At 35.6% G+C, this 18,431-nt stretch overlaps 2 protein-coding genes across 2 annotated transcripts; both read right to left on the reverse strand.

Moving 5' to 3' along the window:
• Positions 1-1,700: 1,700 nt before the first annotated feature.
• On the reverse strand, positions 1,701-3,464 carry LOC110418564 (uncharacterized). The gene has a single exon (XM_021431327.1). It carries the CDS (start codon positions 3,190-3,192, stop codon positions 1,882-1,884), a length of 1,311 nt encoding a protein of 436 aa, XP_021287002.1. The 5' UTR covers positions 3,193-3,464; the 3' UTR covers positions 1,701-1,881.
• A 12,254-nt stretch (positions 3,465-15,718) lies between these two features.
• On the reverse strand, positions 15,719-16,952 carry LOC149527152 (uncharacterized). Its single transcript, XM_089783814.1, has one exon. It carries the CDS (start codon positions 16,950-16,952, stop codon positions 16,068-16,070), a length of 885 nt encoding a protein of 294 aa, XP_089639940.1. The 3' UTR covers positions 15,719-16,067.
• Positions 16,953-18,431: the final 1,479 nt, after the last annotated feature.

Below are 18,431 nucleotides of genomic sequence, written 5' to 3' on the forward strand. Positions count from 1 at the left end.
GACAAAGTACATCATTTGTATGTGGCTGCTAGCATTATAATATAATATGTTATATTCCATCCTAAGTAAAGTGCTAGGGACCTGTAATGATAAGGAAAGGATGAGTTATATATCTTAATAGACCCATAACATAATTTGTTAGAATGCTTTAGTTACGGGGGCATTCATGGGATCTACCTATGTGAGTGTGAAGTGTGGCCGCTTCTAGGAGTTCAAGAGCTTGGCTCTAACAGCACTCATGAAAAGAGGATATGGACGCATGGCCATAAAAGCGTCGCCGGATACTGTGCATTCATTGGTGTTGAAATCATTGTGTGAAATGTGTTCGGTTAACCAAATGGAATAGCTGGTTCAAAGCAGAGTCTACCATGCAATTTCGGTTAACTTTAATATGTTTTCACTAAGTGAAGGTTCAATCGGAAGACACCTTCATTTATGCAATTGATTTCCAAGATTATCGAAAAATTTGGATTAATTTGAAAATGGTGGGGGATTGTTGGACATTTTCAAATAAAAATATGATTTCATATCGAAATAGAAAGAAAGTTGTGACTGTTGGAAATTAAAAGAAAGTTGTGACTGTTGGAAATTAAAAGAAGGATTGTGTCTGTTGAAAATTAAATCAATAGATACTATAAAATAAGAAAAGAGTTACATCTGTTGGAAAAGACCAACAGAAGCAACTCTTTGAAACAGACACAAATAGTGTCTGTTGAGAACAGGCATCTATGCCTATAAAAGATGACCTTCCTTATCCAATGAAAAAATAAAAAAAAAGAAAAACAGTAATATCTCTCCTTCTTCTTCCTCAAACATCTTCCAAGTTTTCTTCTATACTATTTTCCTGCAGAAAAAATATTATAGAAGTTTGATAATCTTGTTATACTCTGGTAAGTGCTTAGTGGATTGATTTCGTCAGTGCAAAACGCCATCAATCACTGGGTTTCATTGTATCTTCGAGGTTTATACGCCGGTAACTCTTTTGCACACTACAAGTGAGGGCGAATAAAACCTTAAGGATAGTGGCATTGATACACGCCTTGAAGCCAATTTCTAAGTTTTCAGTTTGGTGTTCTAACAAAGACCATGAAAAGAAACAATTTAGCTTTTGGTGGATTTTAATTTCAGGCATAATATTTTTTAAAAAAATTTAAATAAATTTTTATTTTTTATTATGATTAATCAAGATTTTATATTTATATTTTAATCTAAATAATCTATTATGACTAATGCTTAACTAATCTATATTAATTAAGATATCAATTGTCAAATTTATGTCACATAATATTCATATGTTTTGTTAATATATTATTATAATAATATTGATATAACGTGATGATATGACAATATAATTTTTTTCATCTTTTACATTTATGTCACGTTATCGTTGTATGAGTATAAAATGACAAATCATATTTTGATTAATTATAATTAATTATAAAATTTTATTTTATTTAAAATAAAAATACAACAATGAATATAATAAAAAATAAATATTTATTTAATTTTTTTAAAATAATTCAAAAGAATTTTCAAACATTATGATTTAATTTTATGTCCAACAGTAAAAGCATTAATCAAGATACATGAATGTTCTTATATTGACCTAAACACGTAAAACCTGATTCGGCCCCATTGTCTTAGTTGGGTCCAAATAGTAAAGATTTCGGGGTTGGGCCCATATAGAATGTTCACCTGAGTTAACCTCTTTTGTCTTTTTAAGGCAACTTTTTTTACCAACTCAAGCAATGATTCTGAAATTTTAACCCCTTTTTTTTTTATCTAGAATCGATAAATAACATGTACAAGTATTTTACGATAAGACTGTTTCTACGGTTAGTGAACACTAATACTGCCTACGTTTGATGAACTACATGCTCTTTAGTATTTATAATACAATATCAGAGACCCCAAGGCCCTGGGTACCAATTCTTTCAATTCGGGATGCTGCGAAACATCGTGCCTGTGCGGCCTCCCCTTTCTAGTTAATAATTGTTGAATGGCAGTCCTGACCCTGGCTTCTTCCATAGCCTTGCTGTAATTAGCATTCACAGCAAGGTAGCAGATAAGCACCAATCCATGCAGCTGCTGTGTCCTTTCACCATCTCTCAGCAATTTCATCAAAGGCTTTACAGCGTTGAACTCGATCATTATCTTTGAATGCGCTTTGCAAAGATAATTGCCTGGATAGGCAAGCTTTTGTAAAGCAACGATAGCTTCCGTTGCCACTTCTTGGTGCACATTGACAAGCTGCGACACCAAAACACTAATCACATGAGGACTTTCTCTTTTTTTGAAAATTCTCGCCAAGGACCCGATCGATTTGATGGCAGGAACTTGGATTTTAGGGTGATCCTCTGATTCTTTAATCACCCTTAAGAGCAGTTCAACGATAGCCTTTGCACCAGGTGAATTGGTCTTAAATGTTTTGCATCTAAGATCGAGATCAGATTCGGCTGCGGCAGTGATTTCCATTATAATCGTCAAGCAATTGAACTGGAATTCACCATCCTCCGCTTCCACCAATTTAGCCAAGCAAAACATTAATTCTTCTGTCTCGTCTATCGTCCCACTACTGTTTAGAACACTCCCAACGTTAAGCATCGATAAAGCTTCCGCACAACATATTTTTAGCTCAGGTGGAGAAGTTTCACCCAGCATGGGGGCTAGCTGCCAAATCAATTTTTCTGTAACCATGCAAGACCAGGCCGAAAGAGCAGATGAATCGTTGCTGAGGAATTGAGGCAACGAGAGAAAGAATTCATCAAAGGCGCTGCTGAAATCGGGGTTGTACAAGATAAGAAGACAGTTCATGGATTCGATAGAAACGTCTAAAAGTTGGTAGAGCTTGTGGATAGTGGTGGCTAATTTTGATTCTGTGCCGGTGAAGAGTCGGCAAACGATGGTTTTGCGTCTACACTTGCAGGCCAGAGTTAAGGCCTCCTCAAGGATCTTGGAGACCCCTCCGATGACACAATTAATTGGGTTCAAGTTAAACATCATCGGATCCATGGTGATGAAGCAGAGCAGGTTGTTTAGCATTTGCGAGAGCTGAAGAACTCGCTTTTCCATCTCCCCGCGGTCGACCCTGAACGATTTGGCCTGATCAACCGCCTCGCCAACTTGCTTCGCTAGTACTGTCAGACCCACCAAGAGCTGCTCGATCAGCATACCATGATCAGACTGCATCATATTCGTAGCTCAATCACCCGTTAACCCAAGGATTCAATCACTAAATTGAAGTGCTTTATCTCTTCTCCAGTTTTGCTGCGTTATGGTCGTCGAAGGCTGAGTTTGAGCTCTATAGCCAAAGAATAAATGAAGGTTTCGATTAACCGGAAGAGGGAGAGGGGTAGAAAAGCAGGTTACCTGGTGCTCTCTCTTTTTTTTTTCCATCCCAAAAACGACAGACTCGAGCGAGCTACGAACGTGAAACGCGCGATTTAAAGCAAGACAAGATAGTAACTATCACCAACTTACTGTTTTATCACATCCAGATCGGATGCGGTCGGTACGGTCTAAAAGGCCAAGGGACTTGATCATCGGGGCTTGACGAGTGGTTGCATTATCTTCTTTTCGACTTGCAACAGTATTGTACGTATGTTTCATTTGTCTGAGGTGACAACATTATCATTTTCATCTGTCTTGAACCTGCTTTGGGCCCTCTCCAACCCTCATTAGATTCGGGGGCAAAACGGTAGAGAAAAAATATGGGGTTGGCCCATACGCATATTCTGCAAAAAGGCTTAAAAGAAAAATGTGTCCAATCATCCAAACTCTGTGATCATGTCAAGTCTGATAATATCTATGTTTGAGTTATTAATCCATATACCACGAACATATTCAATTGATTCACACTTATTATTAACGAGTACATCCACAAAGTGATTAATCTCCCTATAAATCCATTAATGTCTCACTTCATCAACTATTTTCTGCAACCTGTTAATATCAACAGAAACTTTCTAGAAAACCCATTAACTTTCTAGTATTTTGCTACTTTAGGGTGCTATTCATAGTAATTAATTTTGTATAGATTTTCAAAATGTTTTTAAATTGATGATCAAGTAATCAATAAATTAATCCACATTAGCATGATGGGTCATCCTCAAAATGTGATGTCATATAAAGTAAAAATAATCTTTTCATTATCATGATATCTTAAATCAATTATTAATAAAGATATAACGTTAAATTCATTAAAATTGAGATTAAAAAAAATCAATTTTAGGAATACGGACTAACAGGCTTGATGTTAAGGCTGATAAGAGGCTTAGCCTCCCAAGTCCTAAAATTAACTGGGCCTATATCCCCCTAGGTGGGCAGCCGAATTTTGTATTTTCATTGAATGAAGCCCAAGTATCAGGGTAGTCTCTTGCCAATTTTCCTTGGCTCGGTCTAGGGGCTGCTTTGGAGCACAACTTCCCCTTTACATTTGGGATTCGTAGCAATGATGCCCTTCAATTTAATTTTTTTCTCTGAGAAAGCCTTCTTGCCCTTCCCGAAAGGCCCTTACCATTGGAATAATTGTTCTAGAAAGGCTGTCGATGGAATAATCAAGAATTCATTTCGATGGTTTTCTTTTGTACAAGGAGAAAATTAAACACACTTCCATCATCGGACTGAATCAAATGAGTGCAGTTTCAACAGTCAATATTGTAGGTTTTGATTGGCGTCGCTTTCAAATCCATTCCACCATTCCCAATCCATTCTTTTGACTGGTTTGAGATATCTCCAGTCCATTATGAATGATCAATTTGTTTTGACTATTGATGATCAGTTAAAAAAAGAAGGCAGCAAAACATGTTCTGCCACAAGCGCCGGAACGATGTTAAGGAGATCATCTGATCTTCTTCTCTTGTGTGTTGTCGCTGATGTGGAGTGGATTCTCCTTTTCCCTCCGAATATAAAACAATTGCATGTAAGCACTCAAGTCTCAAGGCAAACCTTAGCAAGATTGACTGGCAAAGGCTTCCTGTTCAAACATACTGTAGTCCATAAAAATTCTGTTTTCCAATCGCCAAGAAACTCATCTTTGAGTAAAAGATGACTGCCATCCTTTTGAGCCAAATGGTTACTATTCACTATCTGCTTAATCCTTGTGAAAACTCTTCCTACGTATTGCAAAAAGGGTAGTAGACAAGATGGATACGTGGGTTGCATGCTGTTAATTTTGGGTTTGTGTTGTTTTTTCTTTTTTTGAAAGGTGAATTTTATTCAACCAAAAGCTTGAATGCCATTTCAAGTCTAGCAACTAACTGGTGTAAGACTCTTCATGACATAAGACAGCAAGCTTGAGAACGGGCTTTGCCCTTGTACAAAACAAAGGAACTGCAGCCAGCCTTTGGCATTGAAGCAGTAAGAGAACAGGCCCCTGTCAACAGAGAAGGAATGGGCGACTAGAAGACAAAAGATGAACTAAAGTCCAAATATTTACAAATGGTCTCAAGACCTTTTTATTCTATCTACTCTTTAAATTTGTTTAATTTAATCTTTACACTCCAAATTAAAATAATTTAATTATTTAATTTTAAAAATTATATCAATTTATTTCCTCTTTCTAACCGCATTCAATTTTACTATTAAAAGATGATATCAGCGCTGTCGTCAGTAATGATATTAGCATTGATGTGTTATATTTTGAGTATGTGATATGTCACATGACACGTAAGTGATGACGTGATATGTCACATGACACGTGACACGTGAGTGATGACGTGGTAATGCCATGTGATGTGACAATAACATGCTGATATAGCAGTGTCACATAGCAAATCAAAAAAAATTTCAAATAAAAATTTTTATCATGTTATAGAGATTAAATTAAATAAAAATATATAATATTGAGATTAAATTAAACAAAATTGAGATATTCAAGGATTAAATTGAAAAATTATTTAAAAAATAAAAATCTTTAAGTAGATTATTGATATGCTTATTAATAAACTAAATATTTAAATGTAAAAGATTTATTATGTTAATATATATATATATATATAAATATTTTCTTACTTGATTATTTGATTTTAAAATATATAAATTAATTTATATTTTTTACAAATATTAAGTTTTAACACTTCTTCTACAAAAAAATTAAGAAAAAATTTCATACGTAAAGTCAAATTTAGATGAATAACTTATATTATATAAATATAAAATAAAAAAAAGTCAAATTCTTTTTCTTTCTATTTATAATAGTATAAAAATTTAAAATTTATTTAACTTAATTTTTAACTTGAGCTAAAGTTAAATTAGCAAAATATGTTGATTTAGTTTTTTCTTTTAAAAAACTGAAAAACGGAGATATGGATTTAGTGATAATTATAAAAATAATTTTTTGTTTTGACTTGCTTAATTTGGATATAACAAACCTCTTATTACAACCATAGAATCTGAGTTCTATCCTTTCAACTTTTTATTTATTTTTTATATTTTTATTTTGTTTAATATTTCAAGTTATATTTTTTAAGTTAAAATTTTCTAGATTAAAAACTGCATTTATGATTGATAAAGTTAAATATAAATATAAATATTTGTACCATTTTATTTTATTAACAAATTTTTTATTGATCTAAATTAATAATTTAAATTTAAATTTAACAGAATTTGATTGTGGTATTTAAATTTAAATAAATTATTTTATAAAAAATTTTGAGTAAATTTAAATAAAAGGTAAATTGGGTAAGAGTTAAATAATTGTAAAAGAATATGTATTTGTAAATTGTGAAAGTTGTAACTAAATCAACATATTTTTCTAATTTGAATAAATTTAAATAAAATGTTAATTGAGTAAGAGTTGAATAATTTTAAAAAAATATGTATTTGTAAATTATAAAAATTATAACCAAATCAACATATTTAATTATTTGTTATTATTTTATTTTAACGTAATGCAAATTATTCATCTAAATTTGACTTTAAGTATAAAATTTTTTCAAAATTTTTTTATAGAAGGAGAATTCAAACTTAATTTTTGTAAAAAAGATAAATTAATTTATATATTTTATAATCAAATAATAAAGTAAAAAAATATTTATATATATTTTTTAATACTATAAATCTTTTACACTTAAATATTTGGCTTATTAATAAGCATATCAATAATCTATTTAAAAATTGATATTTTTTTAATTTTTTTTCAATTTGGTTCAACATATTAATTTTTTTCAATTTATTCCATGTATTATATATTTGATTTAATTTAATCCCTATGACTTGATAGAATTCTTTGTTTAAATAATTTTTTGATCTATCACATGACATTAACATGTCAGCATATCAATATCACATCAACACTGTCACATCATCGTATAATATCACGTTATATTATCACATTATCACTCAGTATCATTATCTCAACATCACGTTAATACTAACATCAGCATTAACATCATCTTTTAACTATAAAATTAGATACTGTTAGAGAAAAAGACTAAATTGATATAATTTTTAAAATCAAAAAATTAAAATATTTTAATTTTAAATATAAAAATAAAATTGAATAAAATTAAAAAATACAAATGCCGGGGATTCACAAATAGAGACCAAAGTTGGTCAAAAGAAGATCCCCAGAAGCGCTGTGAGCGTTCGACCCCAAGCTGATCAGCCTTGATCGGCAACCCTTAGCCAGACTCCCAATCACAGAAAGGAGGGAGGAGAAGCCACCCAGCACATCACAATCGCACAAAGAGAATGGCATCACACGCCAGGACGCCACCAATCCAGCCAACCATATCTCTTCAGCAAACCAGAGCAAGCCATTCTCTACCCCCCGACCGGAATCCACATGCATGAGATCATAAAACAAGCAAAGCAATCCTGCACCAGAAAAACCTTTCAACTCAGAGCCAACCCTCAGAGAGAATCCCCGCCTCATTGCCCAACAGAATCATAAAGAGTCCCAGCTTCCTCTCATCCGCCTTCCTTGTCCATCTCGTACCACAGGACCATAAAGATAGGAGACAGCATTCAAGGGAATCAATGTCAAAAACACCAGCCACCCATCGCCAGGAGAAATCAACGCCCCAAAAACGTAACATGGAGAGTGTAACAATTTTAGATCAGTAACTAATTGACCAAACCGTTTAAGAAGACAACAGATTTAATCAATTATTAACAAAAGGAAAAGAAAAGAAAAAAGAACAGATGGAGAAAAACCTGTAAGCCCACCATACTGCAAGTGATTGGCAACATACATAAGATGCTTCAATCCTGGGTTAACTTCTTGAATTGTTGACGAATGGGATGACTTTTCTATTAATACTATCTCCAAAATAATTTCCAACAGTCGAAAGAATTATACACCCAGAAAAAAAAAATTCCTCAAATTGGAAAAGAAAGCAAAAAGGAATGGTTATGAACATCAACATCAACAAGACATTAAAATAAAATAAGCTCAACGAGCAGTTAACTTATTCAGAAAAAGCTAAAAGAGAAATTGTTGAAATTCAATCATTCAACAAAGATCAAATTATGCAATTAATCTTGTAGTTATCAAAATATTGAATTTAATTCTTGTATAATAATTTATAAAATGTGAGTTTTTGTATTTTTTAAAATTTACAATGTTCAATTATTAACAGTATGAAAATTTTTGTGGTATCTATTACATGTCTGATGCCGCAACTAACCAGGAATTTGGCGAGCTCTCCATGAAAACAACAAGATCTGACTGGAATCATGAAATAATAATGGCAAATGCTAATTAGTTTATCAAAAAAAGAACTCACTGATTAGGATGAAATAACCAGCCAGTTAACTTCATTTTCAATTGTCAGTTGAAAGGGTAGAATTTCACCGACCGACGAAGCTGACTGTAGAGTTGGATCTGATTAAGCTATCGGAATTTCTTTAAGGATCAAGGGAGGGGGTAGAACAGCATGTCAACGAGGTGGACGACTACTTTGGCAAGAGAAAGACAAAAAACAGAGTTTTTTTATATATAGGGCTTTTCGATGCCCCTAAAGGGCTAATCCTATCAAAAACTGATATCAAGCAGCTACTTTAATGAAACATCTCCATTGGCCAAAAAACAAATCAATCATCTTCAAAAATACCCAAAAAAGAAACTCAAAAGTAATATAGACTTTACACCCTTAACTCGCAAGTTTATAATGGTTATTCTGTTATAATAATATAATAGAACCAAAAGCCGAGCCCAATACATCAAAAGGCATATCTATTAATATTACCCCTACAATATTCTCCGCAATTCAATTCTCCAAAAAACTTCCAAGCCAGCAGCATAAGAAACTCTAGTTAAAAAAGTAGCGGGAAATAAACTAGACGAGACGAAACAAAATTGAACTGATCAACACACAAGACTTATCCAGCAGAATTCATTTTAGACTATGACGCTCGACCATATGACAAGCTTGGAAAGGCTGACGTACTGTTGTTCTAGCTCTCTTCAAACTCGTAACTTCCTACCATGGTTTTGAGTGAGCGAATACGGTGCTTCATGTCCACTATCGAGTATAGGCAATGGGCTGTGCCAAACTCAAATCTAAATTCACTGCTCCATCATATGGACTGGGTTGCCCCAGATCCAAGTCTAACCTAAGTCTTCCTGTAATCTTGTAATATGCTTCTCCAGCAGCTTGACTAGTGCCATAGGCGGCCATTGAACCATCCCCATTGAGATCAAAGGGCGCCTTGATGTCTTTCTCCTCTTTGGTCATGTAGCATGCATGGAGTGGTGTTTCACCCATGGTAATGCCAATACCCAACTTCATTTCTGTCTCATGTTCAAGCTTGAAGTGAGGCTTGCTAGTCGCTTCGTCACTCGCACCAGTAGTGCCAAGTATCCTGCCAGGTGGTTTGGCAATAACATGATCAACGAAAGGGACCGGCACATAAGCTGCAGAATCGGCTAGCTCCATGATAGCTCCCTCTTGTTTGACCGGTGCATCATCCTGAGGCAGCTGTTGCTCGGGCTCAAAGTTGCTGATTTTTGTGCTGCTTGTGCCAGAGGCTTCATCTCCTTCATGATTCAAATGGAAAGCCTCAGCAGAAAGAGCCACAGATGGTCTGGCTAGCTTCTCCACTACAACCCTATAGTGGAAAGAGCCCGCTTCATCTTGCACTTTGTACATGGTGAGTTTGTCACCAACATGGAACTCATGGCAAATAACAAAATTTCTCCAACCATGGGAGAAAACAGGTTTCTTATACCCATTTTTGCGGACAGAGCAGACAATTGGCCACGACCTTGCACCATACATAAAGTGAATTGTTACGGCATGGCTTCCATTGAAATCTGGCAGGGAAGGCAGGATTTTAGCCGGAATCGCCAACCTTTTTTTGACGTCAGTGTCAGTCAATGCCTTTGAGAACATCTTTATTGCTCGATGAGGCATGGCGCAGCTGTCTGAAATTCTAGTTCTACTAGTAGAGGATGAGATTGTACCAGAATAGGCTGTTCATATATATATATATATATATACACACACACACAAAAGAGATATGCGTGATTTGTCGTCTTCCATCTGCAGATACTCTCCTTAAAAGTACTTAATTGTCCATTTCAACCTTTAGCCCTAAAATCCCATAAGATGTGGAAGAGTTTCGAGGGCTAAAATGGCAAAATGATTTCCATTTGCGGAGTTTGCATATGGTACGAAGTATCTTGCACCTTGTCTTTCCGGCCCTTAGTGCGTCACGCGAGATATTTGTCACGTCGTTAAGAACAAGGACCAGATCCACCGTCTATAACATCATTTTCTTTTCTGCAAGAAACGTGGACGACCCGCGTTTGCATTTGGTCCCCACCGTGCCATAAACTAAAAACAACTTGCGTTCCGTCACATTGGTTTATTTCAGTCCAAAGTAGAAACAATCTGCTTCTACAAAACGTCAAAATCTAACCTAAAACGATTTCTGTAATAAAAACAAAAAGAAGTCGTATAATCTGTTTTAGACTGCATTCAATACTCACCGTCAACTAAAAAGTTTTTATCCTAATGTCGATTTTGGATTATTATATACTATATATTTATTTTTTTAACTTAGCAAATTTCTTGCTTGTATGTTCAAACACGAAGGATTTGTTCAAACACGAAGTGTTTCCTTAAGACGTGACAATGACTTTTTTTGTATGCAATGTGAGAACCAGCTCTGATTAATGAATCGAAAAGTGAGGCACGTCTAAGAGACAGCGATTGTTTCAAATTAATCAGCCGAGCTCAAATTTCTATGGGCTGTTTCGATTTTTTTTTTTATAAATCATGGTAGATTTTATTAAATAAGGGGTTACTTAATTCCACAACCCTCCAAAGAGAACAAAAGTTTTTCAATCAGCCTACATCGACTGTTTCGAATCAATCACCCTTGTTTAAATTACGATCGATTATTTCGATTTTTTTTTGTGATAAATCATTGTTGGTTACATTAAATAGAGGGTTGGTCAATTCCACAGCGTTTAACAAAAGTTTTTCAATCAGTCTATATCCATTGTTTCCAGTCAATCAAGCAAGTTCAAATTTCTATCACTTATTTTGATTTTTTTTTTTGATACGTCGTTGTAGATTTCATTAAATAAGGGTTGCTCTCTTTAAAAAATAAAAAATAAAATAAAATATTACTCAATTCCGCAAACCTCCAAAAGGAACAAAAGTTTTCCAGACGTTTCGAATTGAGAGTAAAATATGGAATATTTTCTGATTCACGATGCCGTGTGAGGATGATGATTCTCACTTGGCTAACTGCTTCCATGCCAAAATTAAAAGACATTCGCATCTCTTCTATTTTCATCTAGAACCATCAAGACCATAACATACTTAAAACTTTAAAAAGGGAGTTATCTATTACCTTTTTGTTCAAGAAACTATAATCATAATAGTCAACTACTGCAATTTGATTGGTAATCACTTTTCTTAATTTTCTAGCCTAGATTAAGACTAACTGACTAACCATTTATGTTTCAACCTTCAATTTGCTCTTTTTTTTTTTTTTTTGGTGTGCGGTCAGATATGTTCATCGAAATATTTTATTGCCAAATCCTATAGGTGCATGTCATTTTTGGTATCTTGTAAATGGATTGAGACAATTCCTCTGGTTAATTCATTTTTTCTTTCATTGTCCAAACACCTGGCTCAAATTAAGTAACAGGGCCAAAAAATGTTGGTATAATGATAGAATGAAGCCCAAGAATCATGGTAATCTCTTTCCAATTACCCATGGATCATAAGCAAACTTATAGCCCGGGCTAGGCGTAGGATTCGAAGTGATGGTGCCGTTCAATTTAATTTTTTCCCAAGACAAATTTCTTATCCAAAGGCTCAAACATAGCAGAAAGACAGACATCCGGAAAGGCCCTAACCAATGCGTGTGGTTGATAGTTTTTGTTCAACTCCACAGTCAAGGTGGGTTTTGATTGGGCACCGGCCACACGTGCAACGTATTCCAGTCACTTTCTGAGTCCATTAGTTTGATTTTCCGACCTCAGTTGTACCTTTCTCTAGCAAAGTTACCTTTTTGTTATTGAGATGGTGTTTACACCCAACTAAATTGCCTCTAGTCGACTTGACTCATTGCTGAATAAATTTGTCAGCTCAGTGCTGTTAATTTTTAGACTTGACCTTGGTGCCACCAACATTGTTTGATATGGAGAGTAGAAAACGCCACCATATGCTTATAATTTCTCTTTTTTTTTTGGAAATAACATTGGCTTATAACTAATTTTGATTCACGTGGTTGTGGTGCTCTCCATGGGTTTCTTCAATACATTTTAATTATTTTATATATAAATTATGTTATTTATTAATTTTCGTATATAATTAAATTTTTAAGAGCTCAAGGTTTAAGATAAATGTAGGTACTTCGATTTTAGCTAGGAATCCAATTTGTCCATGCTCAATGTAGAGGAAATTGTGGTCCAAGATAATGTCTAGGAAAGGTAAGCGTCTTTCCTCATCTCAAAGGATCAATTACATCCAGAACAAGTGCCTCTCGTAGACTTGACCCTCTGCTCCACAAATTTGAAATTTTTCTGCTGTTAATTGATTGAGGTTGATCGATCAAATAAGACAGACGGGATGATGAATTTGTGTTTTTACTAATAAAACATGTTCTGCCACAAGCGCCGGATGTTAAGGAGAAGATTCGAATCTTCTTTCTTTTCTATTTTTGCTTTGCTTCCAATGATGAGTTTAACTACGTACCCGGTGCAGAGTAGATTCCTGATCAGCAGCCCGAGCGTGCCATCGTTTTGTCCAAACTGGGAATGTTTCGACAGATGGTGTGGGTGACTCGCGAGAGGCAAGGGTCTTTTTAGGGTTCACGTGCGGCCATCGCCCGATAGAGTTGAATATTAATTAAATTAAAGAGATTGCCAGCTTTGCTGAGCCTATTCGGCTTGTTGCTTACGCCTTATTCATTTCTCTTTCTAACATATTTGTTCATTGGATATATATGGTATGTATGACTTTGTCATCAGCTTTAACTTTCTTGATTTTTCTCTTTCACTTGAAGCAAATTTGTGAAAGTTTTATTCGGTTATTTGCACAATTTAATATTAGTATTATGGTTATTATATCTATTAAATTACCAACTTAATTATTTATTTAAAATGTGATATAATTACTGTTACTTGCTATGAATTGCTGAGCAAAAAAATTACTTGTTATGAATTAAGAAGCAACTTGACGTCTTTAAAAAATTAAAATGTATAAAAGCTGATGTTAATGGGAAACCTAGTTTGTTATAGCTTAGGAAAAACAAAAGGAAGAAGGAAGAACCGTTCATGCATCATAACTAATTAATAAAGAACAGAAGAATTAAAAAAAATAGAGTAAAGATGAACATTCAACAAAGTCATGACAAGTACTCAATCAGTCCAAAATCACCCGCCAAGAAATAACAAAATTTAGGAACATGGCATTGTAATCAGAACAACTCATGCCAAGTAAATTTTGGGTTTTTTTTTTCTTAGTCAACCGTAGAATTTTATCGAGTATCAGAAATTTGATAGACTTACCAACAAAGGATCAGTGAAACAGAAGGCATCGTCTGGTACATAGCTGCCTGCAAATAGTGAAATACATAACAGCAAACGTCGGGCAGAGAGTGCATAAAACATCATAAAAATGCCACCTGGGAAGAATACAGCAGTGCAATGATCATACAGCAACTTTCATTGCTGGGGTGAAGGCTCCTGCTAGAGAGATAGCTTATCATGCAGTTAAGCAAGCTCGTTCAGAGTTTGAGTAGAATAGCAAAGTACACCAAATGCCCGAGCAAATCAGAAGCCAGAATACAGTGTGGGCAAGCCTCATAGCATAGTGCCAGAAATAAGATGCCAGCAACAACACAATGTTACAATGTAGATCACCCGGAAAATAACACCAGCGTCACCATGTTCTCAAAATGCACATAAAACTGACAGGGGCGGACAACATAAGATGGCAGCGGAAGCAACACAGTTTGTCATGTAGATAGAACAGAGCAAGTGGCAGTATATAAACACACCGTTGGTTGGGAAAACTCAGTGTTAAAACACAAGACATATCAAACCAAATTCCAACAGTTTAGAATAAAACAGGAGCATGAGTCAATTTTTGGTTTCTTGCTTGTTTCAAGTGTCAATTGTTTGGGTTATGATTTTGTTTTCTACTACCTCTTCCTTCTGCTCTGTAGAAAATTTTGAAAACCCAGAGAGTAAATAACGAAAAATTAAGTAACAAAAAGGTATTAATCAAACAAAAATTACAGAATCTTTAATCTAAAATTTCAAAGGTACAAGTAAATAAAAACAACAGAAGCATACAATATTTATACAAATCCATTAATTTTAGATCTGCCTTGTGCTTATGAAAGAATCACTATTACCACAATGAGAATTAGGAAATTACTCAAAGTAAAAAAGGAAAATAAAAATCGAACTGAACATCAACAAGAGAAACTATTGAAATTCGATCATTCAACAAAACTATGCTAGTGATTAATTAGTTAATACTGCTACATAATTTTTATTTGGCAAGATGAATGAGATTGTTAGAAGAAGAGCACAAGAAGCACCAATTGCAGCTGCACTAACAGAATCAACAGCAGCCGCCACAGTCAAAGTCAGAGCATTTAGCACACCAGAAACAAATGCGGCTAAGTCAGCAGAACAAGTGTCTAATGCAGCAATTGGTGCTTCTTCTGCTCTTGCTCTGATAGAGAGTAGGTGGGTGCTTCAGCTTTGGAGCAAGGATATGAAAATAAAAACCAGAATACAGTGCTTTAATCATCTATAACAAGCAACTAGAAATTTGGCTACCTATTCCCCGTGAAAACAACAAGATCTGGCTGCATCCAAGAAAAAATAGCAAATGCTAATTAGTTTACCAACAAAAAAGAACTTGTATGGAGAACTCACTGATATAGGCTGAAATAACCAAATAGTTAACTCCATATCCTGTTAAAAGGGTTGAGTTTCACCGGCCGACGAACTGACATTAAAGTTGGACCTGATTAATCCACCGGATCCCTTTAAGGATCAAGGGAGGAGGCAGAAAAGCAGGTCAACAGAAGGGCAACGACTTGGGCTTGAGAAAGACCAAAAAACCAAGTCATTCATGGGACTTTTCAATGCCCCTAAGGGCTAATCAAATCATACAAAATGAGACCAAACAGCTACTTTAATCAATCATCTCCACTATCAAAGAAAGAAATCAATCATCATTAAAATAATAATAATAATAATCTTCAAAAAAGCAAAAACGGTAGACCCTTAACTCACAAGTTTATAATTATTACTATATAAGACGATAAACGTGGAAAACATAATAAAACAAAAAAACAGAACCCAAAAGATTAAAAAGCATATAAATATATTGAAATTACACCTACAGTATTCTCCACAACCCAATTCTCCAGAAACTATAGTTAAATAGTTGCGGGAAATAAAACAAGACGAGACAATACGAAATTGGACTGATCAACACAAGGCCTTATTCAGCAGCATTCACTTTGGACTATGACCCTCCACCTTGACAGGCTTGGAAAGGCTCCCGTACTGCTGTTCTATCTCTCTTTGAACTCGTAACTTCCTACCATAGTTTTGAGTGAGCAAACACTGCCGTCTATCAAATATCGGCAATAGGCAGTGCCAAAGTCAAATCTAAATTCGCTGCTCCGTCAAGTGGACTGGGTTCTCCTAGAACCAAGTCCAAGCTAATACTTCCAGTACTCGTGGAATATGCATCTCCAACAGCTTGACTAGTGCAATAGGAGGCCCGTGAACTTCCCCAATTGAGATCAAAGGGCTCCTTTATGTCTCTCTCTTCTTTGGTCATATAGCATGCATGGAGCGGTGGTTCACGCATGGTAATGCCAATACCCAACTTCGTTTCAGTCTCATGTTCAAGCTTGAAGTGAGGGTTACTAGTCGCTTCATGAGGCACACTAGTGGCACATATCCCGGCAGGTGGTTTGGCAATAACATGATCAACGAAAGGGACCCGGGCATCAGCTGCAGCATTGGCTAGTTCCATGAAAGCTCCCTCCTGTTTGACCGGTGCATCAGCTTTACGAAGTTGCTGTTGCTTGTGCCTAGAGTTGCTGATTTTTGTGGGGCTTTTGCCAGTGGTTTCATCTATCTCATGATTCAAAGAGAGAGCCCGAGCAGAAAGAGCCACGGATGGTGTGGCTGGCTTCTCCACTTCAACCCTATAGTGGAAAGCGCCCGCTTCATCTTGCACTTTGTACATGGTGAGTTCCTCGCCAACATGGAAATCATTGCTAATAACAAAATTTCTCCAACCACGGGAGAAAACAGGTTTCTTGTACCCATTCCTGCGGACAGAGCAGACAATTGGCCACATCTTTGTGCCATACATAAGGGGAATTGTCACGGCATGGCTCCCATTAAAATCTGGTAAGGAAGGCAAGATTTTTGCAGGGATCGCCAACCTTTTTGTGATGTCAGTGTCAGTCAGTGACTTTGAGAATATCTTTATTGCTTGAGGCATGGTGGCCGGTGGGTGAAGGCTGTCTGAAAATTTTAGTGATTCTAGGTTAGGAAGAGATAGTGATAGGAATCCGCTATATATAGATACACAAACGAGCTGCGTCCAACATTGCAAATCCCAAAAGAGGTGGAACACTTTGGAGGGCTAAAATGGTAAAATGGTTTCCATTGGGGGAATCAGCATTTGCTGCTGGAAACTGGAAACATACTGACATAGTTTTCTACGTGAAAAAAATCACTATCTTCTCCGAGATAAGCGTCCACTTGACAGTTTTTGCTCCACGTGTGAAAGTTTGAGGGCTAAAACGGTAAAATCGGTTCTATCCTAATGGTCGCCGCATTGAGAAATCAACAACGTCCATTGGTTATCTGTTTGTCCAAGTATGAAAGGGCACCCCACCAAAAATGTAGATTCAATTCAACTCAAAGCATTATGCGTATTTCACGTGCTTATTCCACGTCGATGACCGCCAGCTCGTTGTCGATGCGACGTTTTCATTTCTTTTTTGAAAGGGCACTGGTTGTCGTTGTCAATGCAGCCCAATGAAGATGAAATCCCCACAAGAATGAAACAGCCTATTAGAATCAAACATTGAAAATATATAAGCCGGGGAATCCATGATCACGACTTCTAGTTATTTAATATTGGAGCTTTGGATGTGCTCCCGGAATCTAATTTGCTTCACATCCATACAACATTTCATGCCCAAAAGTTCAAAGGACAACGCACTATCATGCACAACGGCCTATCAAGCATTTGAAAAGTTCAAATGACTATGAAGAAAGCAACAAGCAAGGTGGTGAAAGCTAGCTGAACCCTGCCACTGGCATACATAATCAAGCCTTTTATATTCGATTTTTCAAACATTGGAAATTAGTAATCTTTTGTGGGGCCTTTGATTAGTATGGAAAGGTTGCTTGCACCGAGGATGTTTGCCTGCCAAAAAGTAAGTTATCTAGCAAGAACCATAAAGAGCATAACATACCTAAAAACTGAGTTATCCCCTTCCTCAGGAAATTGGGACTTCATTTCCCAGCAGATTTAATAAGGTCTATATATGATGGATGCTCCACACTGTGATGGTTTTGATATTGCATGCAACATCTTAGCTGGAGTTTTTGGGAGCTATATTGTAACTTTTGACAAGTGCTCTAGAGGTTGTGTTGTAGCTCTTTGGTGCTTGGTCTTTATGTTAGAAGGTTTTGTCAGTTTATCCCAGTACTTTATTCTTTGCTTTGCTGGCTATTTGTTAGCTTTGTAACCTCTCGATTGCTTAATCAATATTCTTAGTTTAACAAAAAATCAGTATCCTTGGAGGGAATTTGATCAACTTTGTTATAGGACAGGCTAATTAATTGAGGAGATTAGTATTTTTTTTTTCTTTGTTGAGTTGACAATATTCTTGTTGCCATTCAGCTAATTTTAACAGGATATGGAGCGAACTATCTAGTTATTTCATCCTAGATCAGTGAGTTCTTT

Source organism: Theobroma umbraticum, unplaced genomic scaffold (assembly GCF_002168275.2).
Source record: "Theobroma umbraticum cultivar Fairchild unplaced genomic scaffold, ASM216827v3 scaffold_50.0, whole genome shotgun sequence".
Taxonomy (NCBI): Eukaryota; Viridiplantae; Streptophyta; class Magnoliopsida; order Malvales; family Malvaceae; genus Theobroma; species Theobroma umbraticum.